Below are 24,701 nucleotides of genomic sequence, written 5' to 3'. Positions count from 1 at the left end.
GTAATCTTCAAAAGATCAAGGTCAGGAAAGACTGAAGAACTGTACAGTTCCTGTTGTCTGGAGAAGAGTACAGAAAAATGAAAACTAAATGTAATTTAGGTCCTGCAACAGGAAGCGGGCCTTGGTGGAAACACTAATGAAAGGCTAGTAAGGTCTGTAGTTGAGTTGGTAAGCCTGTACCGATGTTAACTTCCTGCTTTTGAACATTATACTGTGCTTATAAAAGGGGTTAGCATGGAGGAAAGAAGTTAAGGATATAGGGGAGCTGTCTATTTTTGTTGTTTGTTTTTAAATCATTTTATTGGTGGTGCTTTCAGCTCTTATAACATCCCCTACATCAATTAAGCATATTTGTATATATGTTGTCATCATCAGCTTCTAAATATTTCTATTTGAGTCCTTGGTATCAGCTCCTTTTTTCCCTCCCTCCCTCCCCTCACCCTCATGATCCCTTCATAAATTATTATTGTCTTCATATCTTCCACCAACCGCTGTCTCCCTTCATCCACTTATCTGTTGTTCATCCCCCTGGGGTTAGAGTGGGAAATTATGTGTCGATCATTGCCACTGTCTTACTGGTTTTGAAACTTTTCTCCAAAACTGAAACTTGTTACACAGATACAGCTAAGAGCTGGAAACACAAGGAATCCAGGCCAGATAAACTCCTCAGGACCAATATTGAGGTTAGCCAGACCAGGAGGGGAAGAGGAAGGTGGGGGGGTGGGGAGGAACGGGAGAACCTATAATCCCCTCCCAGTGGGATGGACAACAGAAAAGTGGGTAAAGGGAGGCATCAGTCAGTGTAAGACATGAAAAAATAATTTCTAAATTATCAAGGGTTCATGAGGGAAGGAGGGTGGGGAAAATGAGGAGCTGATACCAAGGGCTGAAGTAGAAAGAAAATGTTTTGAAAGTGATGGCAACAGGCGCATTACGTCAACGCGTGCCCAAGCCTGGCGGTAGCGAGAATCGTGGAGCGGCCTGCTGGGCGCTGCTCCCTGCTCCCTGCTCCCTGCTCCCTGCTCCGGAGGCTGTAGGGAAGCGGAGAGCTTCTGGATGGCACGGGGCAATAGTGAAGACTGAATCCTGCGGCTTCCTGTCTCAAGTCGCCATCCGTGGCCAAGATGTCGTACATGCTCCGGCATGTCCACAATGGCTGGCAGGTGGACCAGGCCATCCTTTCGGAGGAGGACCGCGTGGTGGTCATCCGGTTTGAGCACGACTGGGATCCCACATGCATGAAAATGGATGAAGTTCTCTACAGCATAGCTGAAAAGAAATGGCAGATAGTGGGGCGCACCCTTGTCATGTAACAAGTCCTGTTTGGACCTCACAGCTGTTTTAAAGTTAAAAATTTTGCAGTTATTTATCTTGTGGATATTACGGAAGTCCCTGACTTCAACAAAATGTACGAGTTATACGACCCTTGTGCAGTCATGTTTTTCTTCAGGAACAAGCACATCATGATTGACTTGGGCACTGGCAACAACAAGATTAACTGGGCCATGGAGGACAAGCAGGAGATAATAGACATCATAGAGACCGTCTACCGAGGGGCACGCAAAGGCCAGGGGCTGGTCATGTCTCCGAAGGACTACTCCACCAAGGACAGATACTGAGCCCTGGTGCCTCACCACCTGGAGACTATTGAGCCTCTGAGACTATTGAGAGCCTTGGGAAGTTGCTGGAGGGTGTGGGCAGCCCAAGGAGCTGGAGCTGCAGAGTCTTGGTGAAGTAAGGGATGAGTAGCCTTAAATTCTCAGTCTGCCTGTGTTGTATTTTTATTTTGGCAAATATTTGTAAATACCTAACTGAAATAAATAAAATACAAGGTTATGCTTGTTGGTTTCTAAAAAAAAAAGTGATGGCAACAAATGTGCTTGGCACAATGGATGGTAATGAGTTGTATGAGTCCCAATAAAATGATTTTTTTTTAAGAAACCACAAAAGTAGCCAACCTGTTGGACTGATTGCTCAATTCATTTTTGTCCACTCTTAATAATTAATGCATTTAAATAATTAATTGTTCTGAGTACAGCTTTGGCCGACAAGCTAAACTTTTTATACAGCGTGATTACATTATCACTATAGATTTTAAATAGTCTGTGCTTATGGTTTTGCGTCCTCGAGAGTGAAGACGGTTCTATAATCAAGTAATTTAAATTGTATTTAAACTCTCAAAGAGAACGAACTTGGAGTTTAAGGCAGCATGATTTTTAAAAGTAGCCTGTATGATTCCAAGCTGGGGACTCTATTGAGGCCTTCTTTGTGATCAGCTCAGAATCAATTTTACACTGCTTACTGCCATTTGAAAAAGATAGCTATTCTCTGTAGGGTGCAGAGATTGAAATATTTATCACAGCTAGTATTGTGCATCAAACCACTCCAAATCTCAGCATCTTAAGTAAGTATTTGCTGTTCAAGCATCAGTAGGTCAGTCTGTGGTAGTTCTGCTGTCAACTGAGCTCGCTCGTGCGTCCCTAATGAACTTTGGGTTGGGTAGACAGCGCGGCTGCCGTAGACTAGACTCCCTCCTATCTAGGGGCTGGCTGGCCATAAGCTGGGTGCCCACAGCTCTCTTCTACATGGTCTTAGCGGCCAGCATGTTAGCCTGAATTTGACATGGCAGAAGTAGAGTTCTAAGAAAAGGAGAAGCAGCAACCAAGGTGTGTGGAGTGAAAACTAGCACACTGTCCCTTCGGTCTCATCTATTGGCTAAAACAAGTCACAAAATCAGGCCATATTCAAGGGATGGGCCTAGATGCCACCTCACGAACAGAGATGCTGCAAAGGCACACTCCAAAAATCACAGCCACGGGGACAGGAAGAGCTGGGACATCTGGGTACGCGAGCAGCAGCTAGCTAGACCCGTGAATTGACATCCAAGTCACTGAACACAGATTCCTCGCCCACGGGCTCACTGGGCACAGGGAATCCATCCATGTTCTTCAGGATTATGAATTTCCTCAAACTGACTTCACAATATGATCATCTGCATGTTAAACACCTCTCTCGGGTTCATCTAATGCCTTTTCCTTAAGCCCCACTTCTTTCTATATTATCGCCTCTTACTTTCCAAAGTGGGATTTTTATGAGCTTTCATGGGTCATGAATAAAAACAGTAATTCTCAGTTCTTGTTGGACAATTTTTAAAAATTTTATTTAGAGCACGAGTATGATTCATTTAGCAATATTTCCTCTCTTCTAGTCAAAGTATTTGTGGCACTACACACACGGCCTAAATTATGCAGTAACAGAATTTGCATTATGATGTTTTGATTAAAAATCACATATCTCATTTAGATCTTGTGATGGATTAAGTAGACCTAATCATACTGTTTAAAATAAAATCCCTCGGGTTTACATTTTGATATCCTAACTTTTCACTAACCCGTGGACATTTATCTTTTTTTACCTTCTCCCACATTTTATCTCATCAAGAAAATAAACTTTCAAAGAGAGCAATAGCTTTTTATTCCCACAGCCCATGCCTCTTCTGCACAGTAAACACGTGCAACTACTGATTTAAAGCATATCCCTTCCTTTCAGAATGAGGCCCACGAGGGGGAGGGCTGTGCTTACCTGCTCACTGCTTGTATCTTCAGCACCAGGCAGAGAATGGTTGCCCAGTAACATGTTGAGTTGAAGGGAGTAAAACAAAAGCAACCGTGAGTTTTACAACCTATGTAGTTCATGAAGGACCTCATGCTTGGTAAAAATAAAAGGCAGTGAAAAAGAAAAGGCGCTTAGGGAAATGGATTGACTCAGTGGCTGCAACAAGGGATTCAGGCAGAGGAACAAGTGTGAGGACGGGGCAGGACCGAGCATTTTTTGTTCTGTTGGACATAGGGTCCAGATGGGTCGGAACCAACTCATGGCACCTAACAATAGCAAAGACTTCATGTCTGGTGAAAGGTTGCCTTTGAGGAGGGGCAAGAGGGTCGTGACTGGGATGGGGCGTGAATGGCTTAGCCATGGTCTATTTTTTAACCCTGGTCGGTGATCCCTTCTTGGGCCATGCATTTGTTATTTGTATACTTTCTGAATGCATGATACTAAGAAAAATAAGTTGATTATCCATCATGAATCTCCTAAAGAGAAGAAAATTGTAGCATTGCCATTAAAAAAAGATAAGAGATTGCCACTACAAAATAAAATATATATGTTAAGTGTTTTTAAACTTCAAACTAAGGCCAAAGTTTTCAATGTCAGAAAGTGCCTTCTTGGCCCTGGATACTAAGCAGATGTACGCTGCACCAATTGTGACAGCAGTCACTGAGATGATACCTGTGCGCACTTAGCCCAATACCCCCACTGGTGAGTTCTGCATGGAAACTGCTAATGCACTGCACTTTGTAGCACCAGAGGCAGCTCCAAATAATGCCTTAACCTTAAAGCTCATCCAGTTCTCCTCCTTAGAATCTCAGATCTGTTTTGTCCATAACAGGGGCCTGATTGAAGCAGTGTCTACATTTTACATGGTTTACAACCAGGGCGTCTACACCGCTAACGGGCTCGTTTTGGTCACATCCAAGGGATAAACCTCCCAGAGCACCTGTGCGGAGAAACCGTCTTCTGGGCAGGTGATCCCCTCAGGAGCAGCTCTTGCATCACTGGGGCGTCAGTAAAAGGAACACCAGAGATTCCAATTTGGGGCCTAGGAATTTGCATTTCTAACACCTGCTTCGTGGGATTCTGAAGAAGGTTGCCTGTGGAAAACATGAAGCTTGTATTTTGTGAGTGAAATGGAGGCCAGCGAGGATTGGGGTCTGCGCGGCCTTCTTTCTGGCTCTGGCACTGAGCACACAGGGACGAGAACCGAAGTCACCTGCGTTACCCCTCCAGAGTTATTTCCATTACTTCCTGCCCTGCCTATTTGGATCGGAAACACACCGGCCCATGGCTGATGTTGTTAGGTGCTGCCTGTCGTTGCTATCGGACGGACACTGGCTGCAACAGGGGGCTCACGCGAGAATAACCGCGAGAAGGGCGCAGGGCTGGCGGGTGGCTCGTTCCGCTGTGCTAGGGTTGCTGGCTTGGAACTGACGCGATGGCACCAACAGTTGTTAGATGCTGTCGAGTCAGGTGCCCATAGTGACCACATGTGCCCGCGATCCTGAGCCAGCCTCACCGTTGTTCTTACGTTGGAGCGCCCTGTGGGAGCCGCGGTGTCCATCCATCTCCTTGCGGGCCTTCCTGTTTCACTGCTTCCCGGCTTTACCAAGCGTGCTGTCCCGATAACATGTCCCACAGAGGTAAGATGAAGTCGTGCCAGCCTTGCAGCGAAGCAGCATTCTGGCTGTCCTTCTTCCGAGGCAGATCTGTGTGTTCTTTCGGCAGTCCGCGGTACTTTCAATATTCTCCGCCACATTTCAAATGCATCTTTATTTCTTCTGTCTTCTTGCTTCAGTGTCCAACTTTCACAGTGAAAAGCACCTAGCTCTAATGTCAGCTTAAAACATGGCACTTACATCTACTAGAGGCGCATCCTCAAAGCATCACTAAGAGCAGACCACGTGGAAATCCGTGTTTGAAATGCACTTCTGGGACTCTTCCCTGGGGAATCAGAATCTCTGCAGCGGCACTCAGAAGTCTGCAGTTTGAAGAGTCAAGCACCCCAGGTTTCTCTTACACATACGAAAATTTAAGAACCATTGAACTAGGAACTGTGAAGAAAGCACAGTCTTGCCAATGAAAACATGTGTCTCAACGACAGCCAGGTAGTGTTGAACATTACAATTTGATGCTAACCATTTTCTGCGAAGAGGAGGTGAGTGGGCGCCACCTGCTGGCTCCTTTTATAAAGCAGCGCTCGCATCATCTCGCCTTCTCTTGCTTTCACCCTGAAAAATGAATCGCCCCTAAACAAGATAGCTGAGCAATAGAAAACACTGTTAAAAGGAGAAAGGAAAACAGCTATCACTTCACTGGAAGAAAAATTTTCAGAGTGAAAAGATTTCGGGAGCTTCAGATCAATGCAGCTAATGAACTATGATTTCATGTTCCTGTTTAAGCAAGGGAAGGAGACTACAACCCCTCCTTCACGGACCCGTGCCGACAGTGAGAGGAAGGCCGCAGACGCCCTCACATACCGCGAGGGCACTGTTCCATTACGTTCCCTGCGGAGTCGGGACTGCCGACAGGGCCCCTGCTAGTGGTGGTTCCTACCCTTCAACAGTGGTCCAGCCGAGCCCAGGATCCAAACTGCCACCTGCAGGACAACAGTTCGAATGCTCACATTACTTTCAGCCAAAACCTGGTCCTCGGACATTCCTCAAGAAAGTCCTGTTAGTTATTCTGCTGAAAGCTGAGTCCTGTTAGTCATTCTGCTGAAAGCTGGTTCCTCGTCCAAGCTGTAAAGGCATTCAAATGGGCCCAGAGCCGAGAGAGAAACAAAAGCCGGACAACTATGAATAGGAAACTAAGCTAGAAGTCACACATCGTGGTGCAGTAAGTCAATGACAAATCACAAAAAAGCCTTAGCTTTCACTTTTTATTTTAGCAAATGAATGGTAAGAATAAATACACTTGGCCGCCTGAATTCCTCCGTCACAGAGTGTGGATGATGGTCCGGCTGCGTAGCTGCTGAACATATTCTTTGGCTAGATCGACGGCGGTCTTTGGGGCCTCCGCTGGAGGAGGGGGCCCTTCCACCAGCTTCACGAAGTAATGGCAGTACACCTTCTCCATGATCCCAAAGTGACCTCTGCCGTGGTAGCGGATGCGTTTCAGGCACTGGCCTCGCCCTGAGGTGGACTCAGCTGGACAAGAGAGAGAAAGGATAATCACACTGATATCAACACCATCAGAACTTCACCAACTGGGCAGATTCTGCCCTTTCTTCAACTGGATTCTATGACTGCATGAGCTCGATGGTTGGCTGAATCGGGCTTATCTCAAAAGTAAGTCGCTCCTGCATTCTCTGGAACAAGCAGCCAGGTGAGGTGAACGGGTAGCCTTTGCCCAGGTTAAAGTTCAGAAAGCAGGAAGGGAAAGAATAGGACGGACGGACAGACAGGTAAATCCCGGAGGGGAAGAGTGCTGCTAGGTTGTAGGGATTGCAATCAATGTCAGAAATGAAAAGGCGTAAGAACTGTTGAGTGGAAACTCGATTTGCTCTGTAAACTCTCTCCCAAATCACAATGTAAAGCAAACCCACTGTCACTGAGTCCATTCCGGTTCCCCTACCCCGGGACAGAGTAGAACTGAAGGTTTCTGAGACTCCTAAGCCTTTAGGGAAGCACGCCACCTCCTCTTTCTTCCACTGAGCACTGGTGAATTTGAAACGCTGGCTCCCCAGTCAGCAGCCCAGTGCTTGACTCTCCGTGACAACCGGGCTCCCTAACACACAGTAAAACCAATCCAAACCCACTACCATCAAATCAATGCTGACGCATAGCCACCCTATAGGACAGGGTAGACCTGTCCCTGTGAATTCCCGAAACTAACTCTAGGTGAGTGGAAAGGCTCATCTTTCTCCCCAAATCATAATAGAATGGTTCAAAAATGCGAAAAATAAAATGGTCTTGCCTAAATTCTCCTTTCAAAACGTACGTATCTCCTGGGCACTCATTAAGGGTCAGGAACTAGTCTAGATGTTGGTGAGGTCACAGTGAAGTCAACTGTAAGGCCCCCCCCCCCCCAGCTTCCAGGCTGCTTACATGTGAGAGAGGGGGCAGCAAACACACATGACAAATGTCAGGGGGTGAAGTGACAGAGACTGGGGGCAGGACATCTTCACACCACAGAGGAAGAGACATCTACTGATGAATCATCCATGCAAATATCGGGGGCGGGGTGCTCATTCCAGGCAGAGGGCGTGCAAAGGACTGCACCTGGCTGCTTCAGGACACAGGGAGGGAGACACAATGAGACCGAGGTCAGCTTTCTTGGGGCCCTTCAGGAGGAGGGAAGGAGCTCTGAGTGTGTTCTAATTGTGAAGAAAAGCCACTGGAACCACAAGTTCCCATAAACTGCTCCATGACACATCAAAATAACTCCGGGAAATTCAGCATTGAAGTTTAATTTGGTGGATTTGGAGCGGAATTTACATTCTAGCAACGATTATAGGCCCACCCATTCGGTAAGTCTGGGTTGCAGCCAGTGTTAGGGACCCCTGCAATCACAACCGGCCCCTCCTACTCTGTATATAAAAACCTGACCTTGTAACATTAAAACAAACAAAACCAACCTCTTCCCTCAGGCCACGGACAAGGGGTAGTGAATAGTCTCCCAACCATGCTGCTGAGTGCGAAGAAGAAAAGCAATTACTACAGAGCCGGGTAGGTTAAAGTCCAGTACCTTACCATTCGACCTCCCTTTTGACACATTTTAACTTTGTTCTGGTGTTTAATGCTTTCTACTTTCTTTTCAACTGGGGATTTTCTGTGGTTTACTGTGTTATTATTGGGGTTTTTAATTTGGTTGTTGTTTTGGGGAGAGCCTGGTTTCTATTTCTATGTATGTTTCCAGTGTTTGAAATCCAGGATGCAGTATCTGGATTGATGGCTGACAGGGGTATGGGAGGGGAAATTAGGAAGAGGTTGAGGGCAGAAAACAACTACAAGAACCAAGAAAATGTTCCGGAATTGACTGTGGGAATGATTGTACTTTTAAATTTTTTTATGTTTTACCTGTAAGCAAATTTTTTCTTTTCTTTTCAATCATTTTTGGGGGGCTCATACAATTCTTATCACAATCCATACTTACATCCACTGTGTCAAGAACATATATACATTTGTTGCCATCATCATTCTCAAAACATTTGCCTTCTACTTGAGCCCTTAATATCTGCTGCTCATTTTCCCCCTCCCTCCCCACTCCCCCCTACCTCATGAACCCTTCATCATTCATAAATTATTATTTTGTCATATGTTACACTGTCGGACGTCTCCCCCGCCTTCTTCTCTGCTGTCCCTCCCCCAGGGAGGAGGCTATACGTAGATTCTTATAATCAGTTCCCCCTTTCTACCCCACATTCTCTCCACCCTCCAGGCATCACCACTCTCACCACTGGTGCTGAAGGAGTCATCTGTCCTGGATTCCCTGTGTTTCCAGTTGCTATCTGTACCAGTGTACATCCTCTGGTCTAGCCAGATTTGTAAGGTAGAATTGGGATCATGATAGTGGGGGGGGGGGGCATTTAAGAACTAGAGGAAAGTTGTATGTTCCATCGTTGCTACCCTGTACATTTTTAATATGCTCAAACTATTGTCGTGTATGATAGGTGACTAATTAGGTCAATAAAGCTACTTAAAAAAAAAAAAGAAACCTGTTCAGCTGTTCGGATCATAAACCTGAGACGTAATCACTTTCTACTATTTTCTGAATTTAATTAGTTACTATTAAAATTAACTTAATAAGACTTTTTAAAAGGCAATGTTTATGGGATATACATCAAATCAATTCTCTTCACAGCCCACCATTCCTATGTACTTAGTGAATCCATTTCCTGAGACTGCACCCAAGTGTCTACTGCGTCCCCCCAGGACGTGGGTGCCACAGAAGCACCCCAGCTTTGCCAGGGAGGAAGCTAGAAATGAAAATGAGCAGGACACTGCTTAGGGTCTCGGGGAGATGGGGAAAGGGCTAACACCTTACATTAACTTCATCTATGAGGCCCTAAGGAAGTGTGTTTAGGCTTTCCAGAGAAAAAGTGGCAGTGCACAAATCACTTGACAGTGAAGAACCGCTGGGTTCCAGAGCCAGCCTAGTCAGGAGGAAACTGACAACCATGAACAGGGACATGGCGAAGGGACAGAAAGACTTTGAAAAGCCTTTCACAAACACAATGCTGCTTCTACCCGAAACTGCTCCTCTCCCCAACTTGAGCACTAGTTTCTACGTGCCCTACGAATGAGGAGTGCCGTGGGAAGCAGAAAACGGGAAGAATGTATAAGGATGAATCCTTTATTCTCATATACTAAGAAGCCTGGCAAGTTGGGTTTCTGGGGTGCAGAGAGGCCTTCACCCTTGTGAGTCGGAGATGAGTCCCAATCACATTCTCATAATTCACATTGTTCCCCACGATATCTTCCCATAGTAGTGCAGCCTCAAGGTCACCTCCTACAAGAACATGGCTGATGGCTGTCTAGCAGGCACTGAGCTATCGGAGCAGGCACGCGCTAGTGCTCTCGGCTCTGAAGACGGCCCCTTCCCCTTCCCCGCCCCAGCACTGGTGTTAGGTTACTCCTCCCTCCAGTATACTCAGGGGCTCTAGGGTTTGGGTACAGCCCACTTTGGTTAGGGTACAGCCTATAAGTTACATATGTGGTTGGGGGGTGGGGGGCTTGTACTCCCCTAGCCTGTATACAAGCTCTGGTTGGAAATCTATTCTCTCTCTGAGTGGACCTCTCTCCTGAAGTCATGACTGTGAAGGCCTGTGAAGGCGAGCGCTTGCATGGTTGATCTTGTCTGACGTCTCCTTAATTTACCCCTCCATTACACAACCCCCCTTGGACCCATTTAATTATGGGGACTGGTACCCCACAGACTGCCACTTCGGTAGAAGTATCAAAATCAACAAATTGTGCAGCATGATATAACCTATCAAAACACAATGGTCAAGCCTCCTAGGGTCTGAGAACCACCATTTCCCTGCCAACTCCCACAGCACACATTACAGGAGAATACCTGAAAGCCCCAGTCAGTACCTCGTTCACGATTCCATCCCAAAGCCGTAACTACCAGCTGTCTCTCTAATGTCTCTCTCATAATTCACTTACCACCACACTCTTCGGAAAAAAACAGCCTCCTCTTTCTCCCTTGGAGAGGCTGGTGGGTTTGAACCAATAACCTTGCCGTTAGCAGCCCAATGGCAAGCTCACAGTGTCACCAAGGCTTGCCATCAAGTCAATTCCAACAGTTAGTGACCCTATGCAGAGTTTCTCAAAGAGAAAATCTTTAAAGGAGCAGAAAGCCTCATCTTTCTCTTGCAGAGCAGCTGGTGAGCTTGAGCTGCTTATCTGACAGCACTGCCAGGGCTCATTCCTTATGGCACTTTACATGGAAGCAAGGACATTAATTCTTCTGAAGCACTAGGAATCGGTAATGCACTAATGGGAATACACAGCCATTCCGCGCTGTGAGTGAGGGGAGGGCTTAAAGGATGTCATCCAAGCAGGCTTCTGAGCCCCTTCTTGTCTGCTAGTACAATCACTGCAGTCAAAGTGATATGCACGTGTGCCCGATATATAAAGCACTGTGAACTGGATCCGTTCCAAATCGGGAGGGTGGCCAAAGCTGTGCACCCCTTCAACCATGATTCTGAACTCTTACTGGGCGCCAGGCTCTGTCTGCAAGGACGCGGCAATGACCAACATGACCAAGGAGCCTTTCCGGGGAGTCACCTGAAGAGGCCCCACAAAGCACTGCTTATTGTTAAAGCACTGCCTTATTAACACAAACCTCCAGCCTGAAAACCCCCTGCCGTTCCACACTGAGTTTAAGCCAAATGCCAGTCGGCCTCATCAGTCCTCTGAAATCTACAACAATCTACCCTGGCGGTTTCCGCTCTAGGCCTGCCCTCGCCTTCCTGCTTGCAACTGGACTTCTCACCGTCCTCCACGGTCACTGCTCGGTCCGCCCATCAGCCGTGGCGCATGTGCTTATCGCACTTTGAAAATCTTCTCTGCTGGACACATGGCCAGATGCCCAGAAGCTTATCCTTAATGATCAGAAGTTTCTAGAAAATATGCTAGACTAGTCTAGTCCATGGAGTCCTAGTGGGGTAATGGCTGAACGCTGGGCTACGATCCACATGGTCAGCAGTTCAAAGACTGGGCTTTCTGCTCCGGTTAATAGTGAGTCTCGGAAACCCATAGGGGGTGGCTATGGGTCAGCAAAGGCTGGATGACACTGAGTTTGGAGTTTGGGATTCAGACGCACACTGGCCTTTGCACTAGTCCAACACCACCATTTTTCAGTAGTAGTCTTTTGTGGTCCCAGAAATATGTCATCTTGTGGAAGTATTCACTTATCGTGTACCTAAGTTACCTTCTCAACCAAAGTCATACTCCTTTTGTACTGTCACGAAGTTTCCGCATCCTACCCACCTGAGTGCTCGTGGTCTCCTGGGTGGCAGGTTGGGCTGCTAACAGCAAGTTCAGGTGCCACAGGAATGAAACGATTCTGAAACGTATCCTCTACCAACGTATGCCACTTTTTTCATTAAAGAGGTCTCCGGTAAATGTGCTCAAATTCCGAAATAAGTTTCAAAGATTTCCAAGAAATAAAATATGAATGGTGTATGTAGTTTAATTCTAACTCAGGAAAATTTGTGTGTTCTTTGAAAGCACGACTATCATGAGAGAACAAAACTACAAGTGTTGGATGCCTGTGAATGGTATCAAAACGGAAAGAAAAAATCACTACCCCTCAGTGGATTCCCACTCACTCACAGCAACCCTATCGGCCGTCTAGAGCTGCCAGTGGGGGGTCCAAGACTGTAACTCTTTACAGGACTCTCAAGTCTCATTTTCCTCTCCCGAAGCAGCTGGTGGTTTCCAGCTGTGACCTTGTGATTAACAGCCCAAATACGTAATCACGATGCCACCAGGGTTCCTTATAAAGATCTATCTGCCAAGACCTAATTGAGTGTGGGTCGAATGAACACTTAGTGAATGAAAGAGAAAAAAATTAAGGTCTCTAAAACGGTAAGCTACATGATGCTCTTCCAGAGATGATCAACATGTTCCGTATATTTTAAAATATTAGTATTTTCTGTTACAGGTATATGGGTACACGCGAATCATGCAATTTTAACGTGAGAAGTCACCCCCACCTTCATCACCCTTAGCCCAGAAGACTGATTTACAAAGTCAGTCGATCACGTTCTCTAAGCTAAATCACTTTAGATGCCGTGAATCACTAAGCAGGGACATTTTATTAGGCCTTGTCCACTTAATAAGGCCTCTTCACAGTGTCATTAGTCATCATTTTGATAAGTTTGAAAAGGAAATGAACTTTCTAAATCTGTGGTCATGCAACACCAGGTATTAGCTTTAGACTGCTGACAGGCAGTTGAAGGAATTACCATATAATGAGAACATATGCTCCTAAAAAGCACTTCCCTTTCAATGCCTTCACCTTACACGCAGCCAGCAGGAGAAATGAAGTCTTGATCCATGCTACAATATGGATGGAGCTTGAAGACATTGTGCTGAGCAAAATAAGTCAATCATAAAAGAGCAAATACGATATGACCTCCTTACATGAAAAGAAGAAAAGGCGAATGTGTTGAGACTAAAGCTTATTCCTGGTTACTGAAGGCATGGGGAGGGGAGAAAAGGGGGATGAGCAGTGATGGAAAAATCCCTTTGATCAAGGGTAGAGTTATACAACCTGTTATTGCAATAGTTGTCAGTAAGCTCACAGTAGAAAGTTGAATCGGCAAAAGTAGTGATAAACACACTTGAAAGTATTGGGGGGAGGGGGAGGAGCTGCAGAGGCTGCTTATGTGTAACCAAACACCTCATGGACCTTGGTTCCTTGGTTTGGAGGTTTCTGTCATGGTGTCATAGGAATCACAGCCAAGTGGCCTCGGGATATGTGTTTGACTGTCTACCTCGTTGTGTCGCAAGCAACCACCCAAGGCACACAACTGGTGTCTCTCGAGCTAGCACAACAAAGGAGAGTCAGGAACAGGAGGAAAACCTGGAATGGGCGGCTAACCGGTACCATGAACAACTGCCTGCTTTGCCATGAGACCCTAAGAACTAGATGGTGCCTGGCTGACATTGCTGGAAATGGTAATCAAAGATTTCCTAGAAGAACCCTGATCACAATCGGGGAAATACAGAACAGAGTTTCAAATCCTGATGGGCTCTTATTAAATTTAATTAATTCTATTCAATTGCATGGAAATGTGATTTCTCAGTTGACAGACACCGTTTTGTATTGGAATTCAGGCCTTATGGAGCCATAAAGGGTAGATGAAGTCCTGAAACTATTGCCTCTGGTAACCTTTAAACTGTTAAACAAAAACATCTCCTTTAGTGTTCTGAAATCTAAATTAGCTTACCTGCTAAATAAAGTCTTCTTGTGCATTATGTTTTTAAAGAATTATCTCTAAACAATCAAATTGACAACTGCAAGTGCACATAACAGAAAGGAGCCCTTTTCCCAAAACTAAACTCCCACCCATGACTTGACTCTGATTCATAGCGACCAACCCGCACAGGCAGGGCAGACCGGCCCTGTGAGTGTGCAAGACTGTAACTCTTCCTGGCAGTAGGAAGTCCAGTCTTTCTCCTGAGAGCAGCTGGTGGTTTCACACCGCTGACCCTGCAGTCAGCAGACCAACACAGAACCACTCCACCAGGGACCTCAGGGGATGGCACAAGAAAGGCTGCGGCACACCTCCAAGAATGCAAGCAATCTCACTGGACTGTACGCAGAGAACCTGTCAGGCTGGTGTACACTTTGCCCTGAGGATTCTCAATAAGAATAAAACAAGAACAAAATTTAAGGATAAAAGAAATCCCTTCACTTACTTACATCAGGGGACTAACAAATGTCATCACTGAACCAAAATCAACAAAACATCAACTTCTTTAAAACTTTGGTAAGAAACCTATGGAATTAGGTGCTTAGGCTTTCTCCCCAAAAGACCAGTTTCTCCATTTTCTGCGTAAGACTCACTAAAGTACTTATTAACAACGCGCTATCCCATCCCACTCCCCGGGGCTTTCATGCCCAGCAGGTTCGCAGTGGGCTGAGAATCTGCATTGTTCATGGATACCTCAGATGGCTCTTCTTAGGGAAGCCTGGCAAAGATCACATGTGCAAGGTGTCATCAGCTCCTCTTCCTCGGGGGACTTGTCTGACCATCCCCTTCATGGTGGGACTTTTGTGAGCTGCCATCTAGCTGACTCAGGGCAACCCCATGTGAAATTAAGTCACAAAATATTTAGTCAATGAGGACTTAAAAAAGAGTCCGAAAGTCAGATGTACACTTAGCGATCTTAACTTTAGAAAAGTAATTTTTACCCGGGATTAGACAAAAATGGTGCATATAGAACAGAGACTTGTACTGAAATATGCCTAAGGAGAACACAAAATCAAACTCTGCGCACAGGACTGGGGCGGGGGTGGGGGGCGGTGTGTGGCTCTGTTCAATGCCAACATCACACGTGGTTCTGTCATCTGGGAAGACAGGAGTAAGCTGGAGGCATTTTACTTTAGCTCAGTTAAAGAGGATTTAAAGACAAGGCTACTGAAAAAAGATTTTGAAGACAAAGCCTCCTTCGATCTGAATCCATTACAAAGTACTGTCTATCAGTACTTTGCCCGAGTTCCTATGCAATGGGAATAAAATTCATGAAATGTGATTGGGATTCAGAGTTCTAGAAACTTTAAGCAAATGGCCTTGCACCTCCTCCATCTCATCGCTCCCGACGAGTCGGGTCTGCCCCGTGTTGTTTGTGCGTGCTGCTCCAGTAGGAACCGCTTACCAGGATCTACTGAGGCCCTGCATCTTTGAAGGTGTCATTTTTATTTCCCTCTGTATCTAACCATGTGTCACAAAATAAATGTTACAGGATCCAGTTTTAAAATATTTCGATTGAAAATCATTGCTAATTTGAACGTCACCACTAGGCATGGTTGCCAGCATCAATTCTAGGTGAGTTGTGCTAAGATTTTAACTTAGCATAAAAAAAATTTGTTTAATTCCCCATTAGAGCACAAATTGTATGACACAATGGAATATGCATTTTAACATCATTGAAGTATTTTTAAACACAATTAATTTCCTCTGTAATGATTCAGCCTCCCCATGCCCCGCCAACTGCCAACATTTGGTCAATAGCAACATCCCCTATCTAGGACCTAAAATCTTTTTACACCAGAAAGTCCTTCTCACACGTGGGTCTGCAGGTTGAGAAAATTTTGCTTTGACAGCAACATTGTGGGATTACAAAAGTGCTGAGGTTGGGAGGAATGGCTGCGGAAGAGAGAGGCAAACAGTGACCGGCCACTGCTGCACTTCATGGGCTGTCGGGAGGGGCAAAGAGCTTCGTGATAAACGTTGAGCTGCTTCTTGGAAAAGAGCCCTGTTGAAGGTAAGCTGGAAAAAAAATCCCTTACATTTGTAGAGTGCAGCCAGCTTCCCAAAGCATTTTCACGTCCATTAATTTAATTTGATGTGGCACCAGCATATAAAAGCAGAGATAATGCTTCGGGATGTAATAACAAAAGGAAACAAACACATCTGGGTCATCAGCCTCCCAGAGTCCCTTGGCTGTTCTGACGCAGCAAGTTTCCCATGCAGGACGGAAGGTTAAATCACCGCTACCTTAGGGATTTCAGCACCTGGTGTGGCACATCCTAAATACTCTCCCCTAAGCCACTTCTGATCCTCCAGTCACCTCATTCCCATAGACACACACACACACACACACACAGTTAAGGAAGTCATATTCAAAGGAGGAAGGCATGCTCTTTTTAGTCTGATTAAAGGACGACTCTATGCACCAATCTTGTTACCCATTATTTAATAGTTATTGGCAATAGCTTTCATGATCTCAGCTCCCTCACAGAACTGGTAAAAGTCACACAACATGGACTAACAGATCCGCAAGTACCAGTCGTTTTCCCTGAGTAGTTCAAATGGCAGTGACTGTTGTTAAAGAGCACAGCATCATTAATAGGGAGGGCATTTTCCAATCCTAAAAGTATTTCAAATCTTACCTATATGTAAGTTGGATTTGAATTCCACGTTGTGATCCCTAACGGCCATATCTTGTGCTTCCAAGAGAACCTTAAACAAGGAAAAGAAAGGCATTCGTATGGCTAACCTTGAACTGCGAACGGAATTACATTTCTCATTTTTATCTCTGTAATATGATTGCTAATCACATGCTTCCATTGTACACCTTCCTTTAAAAAGAGAATATTAAGCAATATCAGTACTCAGGAGAAGGGATCCAGTTCGTTTGCCATCCGCTGAGAGGAATGGCAAGTGCAGGAAACGTGTCCACTTTACTGTAGCCGTCAATACAACCCGTAACCCGGAGAGGATGGCCTTGCAGCGCCCTTAGTGACCCACAGTGTCTTGAGTCAGGGACTTGTCAGGAAGTCCAAGGAGAGCGAGCGCCAACTATCAGTTGGGAATGCACAAGCGTTGCTTCCAAAGCAAGCATCAGAGCAGCACGCACGCAGAGAGCCACGCCTGAGAATGCCTGCTACAAAATCAGTATTAAACTCAACTCGACATGCCCTTTTCAAGATCCACTCAGCAGATGTCGTCTTGAATTAAGTTAACGTCTCCCAGAAACACACTTTTTAAAATAGGACAATTGCTAAGATAACTGAAGATCTTTTACTCTTTAAAGATAAAAAACCTAGTACACAACTAGGTTCACAGCAGATACTTTGTAAATGCATTCTGAGTCTTTCTGAATACATTAAAAGTTACAATAGGCTCGCAGCAGTCTGCATCCATCAATTGCCAACTACTCTTCTACTAAGTAGAAAGAGAAGAATGGACTTTTGGTAAGAATTAGTTGGCGATGTGGTGAACACAGCTGCTCTCCCCAGATGGTAAGGGGCAATAGTCAATACGGCTTTTTGAAGAAAGAACACGTGCATGTGCACAATGATCAGGCACCTAGCTTGGCCACTTTTTCTTACTCGGTCAGCTACACTTAGAGCTGGGAGGGTCTTTAGAGATCATCAACCCCAGAACCACCTAGGTTACGGATGAGGAAAACGAAGCGGAACCAGTAAGTGTCTTGGTCAGGAGCACAACAGGAATATCTGAGGAAGACCTCGGCTCCAGTGAGTCCTAGCCCAGGGCTCTTCCCACTTAGTTTATGAAAGCATAAGCTCCCATTTGTAAAACCCATTTAAAAATCTCCAAAACACATAACCAAGCCTCAAAACATTAAAACCAAGAACTTTCATATCATAGAGTGTAAAAAAAGAAATGAATGCCTGGTACAAGTAAGAGCCTCCCCGGAAAGCACATGCTTAAGGCACACAAGCATCAAGCGTGAGAACAGTCATAAGACTGAGTGCCCTGGGTCAAAGAAAGCATTTCCCATCAGAAAAGTCAGAGAATTCAGATTCAGGTTGAGCTCACCAACACCACCAGGTAACTGTGCACAGCTCCAGCTCCCAACAATCCTACAAGCTTACCTCTTTAATGATTTGGGCCCCTTTTTTGTCACTGAATTCCAACTGAGCCAATGCCTGATCAATGGACATTCCTCGTATCTACAATTATAAAAGGCAAACAAGAAAGGATAAACAAATTTGCCAACAAAGTCAATGATTTCATTTCAATAAATACTGCCTTAATATAATCCAAAACCCCCAAACAAGAAAAACCCTCTGACAACAAGTTGATACTGACTCAGTGACCTATAAGGTAAGAGAAGAGCTGCATTTTTGTCACTTCTAGAGAGAGAGCTAAACCCAGGTTATAGAGAAGGAAATTTCAAAGGGAATCCCAGCCTCGTTAATCAAAATCAATTGTACATATTTTAACCATAAACCTAGACTGTTAGGAGTTTCCAACTACTGAAGCTGGCATCTTGGAGACGGCTGGCCGGTTGACAAGGACCACAGAAAGCACCAAACGCAGCACTTTCTTCTACAGGATAAACACAACACATGTTTACCTACAGCTCTCCTCTCCCAAAGCAAAAACTGAGAACGTAACCATTCTGAAGTAGGCTGAACCAGCTTTACAGAAAAGAAGGCTTTCATAGCCAGAATTCTCCAAATACTGTTAAAGCTGAAACTTTTGTTTCAGATACCTATCTATTCTAGTTTCTCAAAAGAAAGGTAAACACTGGCAGAATTATTACTTTGTCCAACATTCATTTGCTTACTTATGAAATATTCCAATGGGTAAAATGACATGCCTCATTTCCCCAACCCAATCTCAGGAGGGAAATGCATAGCTTCGCTTCCTAAATATTACACGGTAATTATTCATTTTAGCTTACCAGTTTTGCCAAATACCACATCTTCTCTTTGCTGTATTTTATCTGTCTTCGACAGTGGTAGATTTCCTTACAAAAAGGGAGGAAAATTAACTTTCGCAGGCTTATTAAAATCCATCCCAACTACCGTTACTAAAGCTTTTACTTGCCACGCTTAATGAAGATGCTGCCGCAGGAAATAAAAGCATTATCCAGCCTGTAGATATTCTTTTTCTCCCCCTACACAAAGTTGTATTTCTCTGAGGTCTCATTATGTTCAAATATTACTAAGAAAGAAACAGAAACTACAAAACAGCCAGTGTGGGCCAAGGTCCACAACATCTCTTTCTTTTTGTCGTTTTTAGTATATGTGCTGCCGAAGCGAGCACATGTCCACATTCCTATCCAGAGTAATAAGATTAAGATGACAGTGCTTTGAGAACATTTACCCAGGGAACAGAGGGACAGGGACAAAGAGAAGACTATTTGGACAAGGGTATAGGTTCTTGAATCAGACAGTCTGGGTTTAAATCTCGGCTTTGTCACTTACTAATGGACAAAACTTCCAATGAGTTACTTAGCCTCTCTGTCCCTCCATTTTTCCTTTAAAAATGAGTGTAACTGTAACAACCTTACAAACCAATTACAGTAATTCAATAAAATAACTTATGCAATACACTTTATAGTACCAGGCATGTGGTAAGTTCACACAAAATGCTAACTTGTATTGTCACCCACTTCAAGTGGTTGTTGCTGTCGTTATTGCTGCTGGGTGCCTTCAAGTCGGTTCTGACAAACAAGAACCCTATGTACCACCAAACGGAATGCTGGGCAGTCCTGGGCCACCCTCGTGCGCGTGCGACGAGCTCACGGTGGCAGGCACTCCCTGAGGAGTCGACGCTCTCCCTGACTCCCGGCGACCCGCCCCAGGGACCTGTCCCTCCTAATAGGTCCCAAGTCTGCCAGACAGTCGCTCCATCCTCACGTCTAAAGAACATGCCACCTGTACTTCTTCCAAGACACAGCTATTTGTTCACTTGTTGGCAGCCATAGTATATTCAATATACTTCATCAACAGCATGCTTTCAAAGGCATCTGGCCTTCTCTGGTCTTCCTGACTCACTTCCCAACTCTCATATGTATATAAAACAATTGGAGGGAAAAAAAGACAACTGAAAATGCCATGGCTTGGTTCACATGAACCTTAGTCCTCAAAATGGCATCTTTGCTTTTTAACACTTTAAAGGTTAAAACTAAAGTTAAAAAACAACTTAAACTGTAAGGGTATTTTCCAGCAAATGTGTACAATGGAACGTCACTTGACTTCCTGACTGGTGTTTCCATACGCATCCACAGATTGCGTGTGGCTCCGCATAAAGCAAGTCTTTGACAACTTCTGTCGGTCCTCTGCTGCTTACTGGGCCAGGGAGGAGTAATCCGCATTGCAGGCTATATCGTCTTTATTTTCAACAGTAGGTGCTTCAAGCCCTCTGAACTTCAGTAAGCAACGTTGTGTCTCTGCACATCGAAAGTTGTTCACTTAAAAAAGCAGTAAGTACATCCTTTTTTTTAAAATCATTCATCTATTAAATAATGTAGAGTTCACAAAGCACTTTTCGGGCCTATTATTTTATTTGATCTAACTCTATGAGTTGGGAAATATTTTACAATCTCCCCGCTCATTGAAAATCAGAGAGATGAAGTCACCTGGCCCAACCCAGAAGGCTGGTGTAAAGCCAAGCTGGAGCCAAAGACCAGGAAAGCAGGTGACCTGCCTAGTACAGCGGGCAGCAGGTGTGCCACCAGACAGAAGCTCCCCTTCTCGTGCTGAAACACACTTTCTTTCCACTGCGCCACCACGCTGCTGGTTAATTCACTTGACAAGTTAGAAAACATTTGTCAAGGCAGTGCGGGAGACCTCAGAAGTTTCTCTCATGGTCTGACTTCTGGTGGAAATGTTCAAATGCCTTAACAGAAGCCAGCTGTTTCTCAAGCAGCCACGCTCCACTGCAGGGCAGATTTCATCCCGTTACAATGGAAGCTGACAGGCTGAAACCGTCGCAATTTCCTAATTACATTTTCAGCCCAAAAGCATCCTGGGGAGCAAGGGAGAGGAAAGAAGAACTGCCATTGCCGATAGTAGTAATCTGCGAAAATTAATCCACTCAACAAAATGTTTTATATAGAAACCTTTCAATTCTTGGTATTCTGGGTGAACTATCTTTAAGCCGGAAATGTCCATGCTCACCTTCAAGCTCTATGAATATGTGTAGGGCTTTTGGTAAGAGTCTAGATAAAAAGAGATGACGTGCTTACAAGAAAGGGGAAGATTGCTCAACCTGCTCCTCCTCAAATTAATAAGTTATTAATTTTGCATTCGTTTTCATTGACTTTAAGCAGAATGTCTTAAAGCATTTCTACACACACACACACACACACACACACACAAAAACACACACCACCATTTCAGTAAACACAGTGCAGAAGTTAGAGGTCAGAAGACCTAGCTCCATTATCACTGCTACTGACTAGTATGGTAAACTGGGTAAAGCTGTTAGGCTATAATGTACAAAATATTTACTCAAATTAAATAAAGCGAAGCCTAAATTATAAAATGCCTGAACCAATAACTCTTACAGAAACCTATTTACTTTTAAATGCACTTAGCTCAAAATAAGCCTATAATATCATCTAAAGAAACCTTCACAGGAGCCTTGTGGAATGGACATGACTGACTTCTAAGCGTGACATGTCGTCTGTGTCAGTTAACTGACATTAGGATGGTGCCTCTGACAGAAATGGTCACTCAACACGTTTGGTTAGAGTCACTACTTTTAAGAGCTCTGATGGCAGAGTGGTAAAATGCTCAACTGCTAAGAGAAATAGCCTTTCGTTCAAATTCACCAGCCGCTCTGAGGGAGAAAGATGTGGCAGCGGCTTCAGTGAAGATTCCCAAAAACCACACCCTCTGCCACGGAGTCCAGTCCAACGCAGGCTGTCAGTCTTTCCCGTCTTCCTCCCGCGGGCAGCTCCCGAGCTCCGCACAGGCCGCAGGGGCTCGCTACCCTGCCCTCTCAAGATCACCTCACGACGAGGGGAGGGGCTCCCTGCTTTCATGTGCTTAGCAAAGCTTTCTTCAAAGGCACCGCAGAAAGAAACTCAAGCCACGTTAAAATAGGGTGGTCACAAAAAGCACCTTAATTTCTTTCTGCCTCCTATTCCTAACCATGATGACGTCAGGTATAAGAGGAATTTTACATACAAATCTGTATTGCTTGGAAAGTGGTGCTAGCTAAATTAGGAAGGTAATTTCAATAGTATTATAAATGGTCTAAATTGCTCGTATGCATTTTCATTTACTCATTCTCCCTAGCCACTTTTATTCATTTATAAAATATAAAATCCCAAGGTGAAGCTACCCAGTGGGAAAGTCCAAGGACCTTTCAAAGTTACGCAGTGGCTCTGTGTGAAGATCTATATGACTAGGTGAATACATGATCCCCTGTAAATAAGGTAGGTATTTATAAACAAATTAACTCACTTTCATTGAGTCAATGTCGCCTCACAGTGACCCTATAGGACAGGGTCCAGCTGCCCCTGTGGGCTTCCTAGACTGGAACCCTTTGCTGGGTTAGAAAGGCCCAGGTTTCCCTCGAGAAGCAGCTGGTGGTTTCAACGGCGGGCCTTGAGACCAGCAGCCTAACACTGCACCCCCACGGCTCCCAAGGGTATTTATGAAGGGTACAAGTATTTCCCGTTGTAACAGGTATATATGTCTAATTGTCTATTTGCTAAATATTACTTAAAGTCGGACAGTGTTAAAGTATTTTCTAAAACCATACTTTGTCCCCTAAAGGATTATTCACTCGAGCAAAATCTGTACAATTTGAGAATTAAATTAGGTTTCCCTAAAGTGGCTACACACATAAATCACACCCTTACAGAAGGTGCACATATGCCACACAAAAGAAGTACTCAAAATAGTCTCAGTAATACAACACTTCAGGCTCTACTGACTAGCATTGGTCTGTATTTGCTGGAGTTAGTAAATGACTTACTGTTAACCACTTGAATTGTCAACTTTGGAATGTATCCAAAAGTCCTTTTTTTTAATATCCAAGAGACTAGCACTACAAAATAAAAAAATTTACTCTTAGATTCTGAACCTGAAAGATACTGCTATGATTTCTCTCTTTTTAACTAATGTCTGAGTTCAAAGACCTCTGATAACAAACAAAGCTCACTTATTATAGGAAACAATATTCCATTTATGATATCTAGGTGAATATTTAGATAATCTAAAGTTTTGGTTAATAAAGTGGACTCAACACATAATTCTGTGACAAATCTTTCAGGTTCTCATGGAATAATAAAATAGGAACATTAAGTAGGAACAGTTAGTTATACCTCATGACATGGATGGACCTAGAGAACATTATGCTGAGTCAAATTAGCCAATCCTTCAATTCTTGGTATTCTGGGTGAACTATCTTTAAGCCGGAAATGTCCATGCTCACCTTCAAGCTCTATGAATATGTGTAGGGCTTTTGGTAAGAGTCTAGATAAAAAGAGATGACGTGCTTACAAGAAAGGGGAAGATTGCTCAACCTACTCCTCCTCAAATTAAGAAGTTATTAAAATTGCATTTGTTTTCATTGACTTTAAGCAGAATGTCTTAAAGCATTTCTACACACAATGAAAGACCAAATATATAATTCAACCATTGGCTAACCCGTTACTTTCCCATACAAGAATTCATTAGCAAACCTCTTAAAAGAATCAAGCTATAGCTTAGTTTTAGGTCCCTATTTGGAGATTAAAAAAAACAAACAAGTAAAGCAACGATGATCTTTCTAAACTGCCAAAGAAATAATAAATCTACTGTATCTTCCATATCAATTAAAGGATGGTGCACCCTGCTTCATTGTTAACATGGAGTAAGTCATTGCTAGCCACATAACCATACACGTGTGTGCCTCATGAAATTCAGAGCAGTTCCACCGGGAAACTTACTGCCGGCCTCCGAGGCTCTCCAGGGAGTTGTGGGGGATAGACGATCCTATTCTTCTTCTCCCATCTTCGAGAGATGTCACGGGGAGCACTTGTGTGAATATGTGACTGGAGCAAAACAGTATGAGATGAAAGAAGCCTGTAAAACAGTAGACTTTAAAATCTTCACACAGAACTTCTCTTTTCTGTACAACTCCATTTAATAGAAACAATTTAAGGATCATAAACCTTCTAGAAGCAGTCGTTTCATACTGTTTTTATATAAAACACCAAAGAGGCCACTTACTGGAGGCCAGGAATGCAAAGGTAGAAGCTCGTAGAAGTCAAACACTACACTGATAGGAAGCCCAAATCCCTTTATGTCCTTCACAGACTGACTGAATCTCCACTGCACGTGGCTGCAGTCCAGAGAGACATGACTGGTCCTGGCCTGTGAAATTCCACAGTCTTGCTGAGTGACCAGACAAAAACATCAAACAATTCAGGATGCTATAGAATTAGACCACGGGCCCTAATTCCTCTTCCTTCACACAGAAGGTGGAGAAACTGCATGGGTTAAAACCAGGGGAGATGTGCAACATGGTTGTTTACTTTCACCATACGTAAATAATCTGCATGCTGAGCAAATCACCCAACAAACCGGACTATGTGAAGAACACAGCATCAAGAGGTGATCAGACTACAATGTACAGAAAACAAAAAATCCTCACAACTGGGCCAACAGACAACATCATGAAAAATCGGAGAAAACTCAATGCATGA

General features: G+C 44.3%; 1 protein-coding gene and 1 pseudogene across 1 annotated transcript in view; one reads left to right on the top strand and one right to left on the bottom strand.

Annotated features, from left to right (window-relative positions):
- Positions 1 to 1,124: 1,124 nt before the first annotated feature.
- On the top strand, positions 1,125 to 1,720 carry LOC142441085 (thioredoxin-like protein 4A pseudogene; annotated as a pseudogene).
- Positions 1,721 to 6,479: 4,759 nt separating this feature from the next.
- The window catches only part of MRPL22 (mitochondrial ribosomal protein L22), a 35,484-nt gene continuing 17,262 nt past the window's right edge, over positions 6,480 to 24,701 (bottom strand). Inside the window, exons 3-7 of the mRNA XM_075541880.1 lie at positions 23,943 to 24,078; positions 18,954 to 19,019; positions 18,139 to 18,216; positions 16,690 to 16,759; positions 6,480 to 6,761 (exon numbers count right to left, since the gene is read on the bottom strand). Of these exons, the coding sequence (XP_075397995.1) occupies positions 6,550 to 6,761; positions 16,690 to 16,759; positions 18,139 to 18,216; positions 18,954 to 19,019; positions 23,943 to 24,078 (562 nt within the window). The 3' untranslated portion in view covers positions 6,480 to 6,549. The remainder of the gene's footprint in view (positions 6,762 to 16,689; positions 16,760 to 18,138; positions 18,217 to 18,953; positions 19,020 to 23,942; positions 24,079 to 24,701) is intronic.

Source organism: Tenrec ecaudatus, chromosome 2 (genome assembly GCF_050624435.1).
Source record: "Tenrec ecaudatus isolate mTenEca1 chromosome 2, mTenEca1.hap1, whole genome shotgun sequence".
Lineage (NCBI taxonomy): Eukaryota > Metazoa > Chordata > Mammalia > Afrosoricida > Tenrecidae > Tenrec > Tenrec ecaudatus.
The sequence above is the reverse complement of the archived record's forward strand: the minus strand, read 5'-3'. Positions and strand labels throughout refer to the sequence as shown.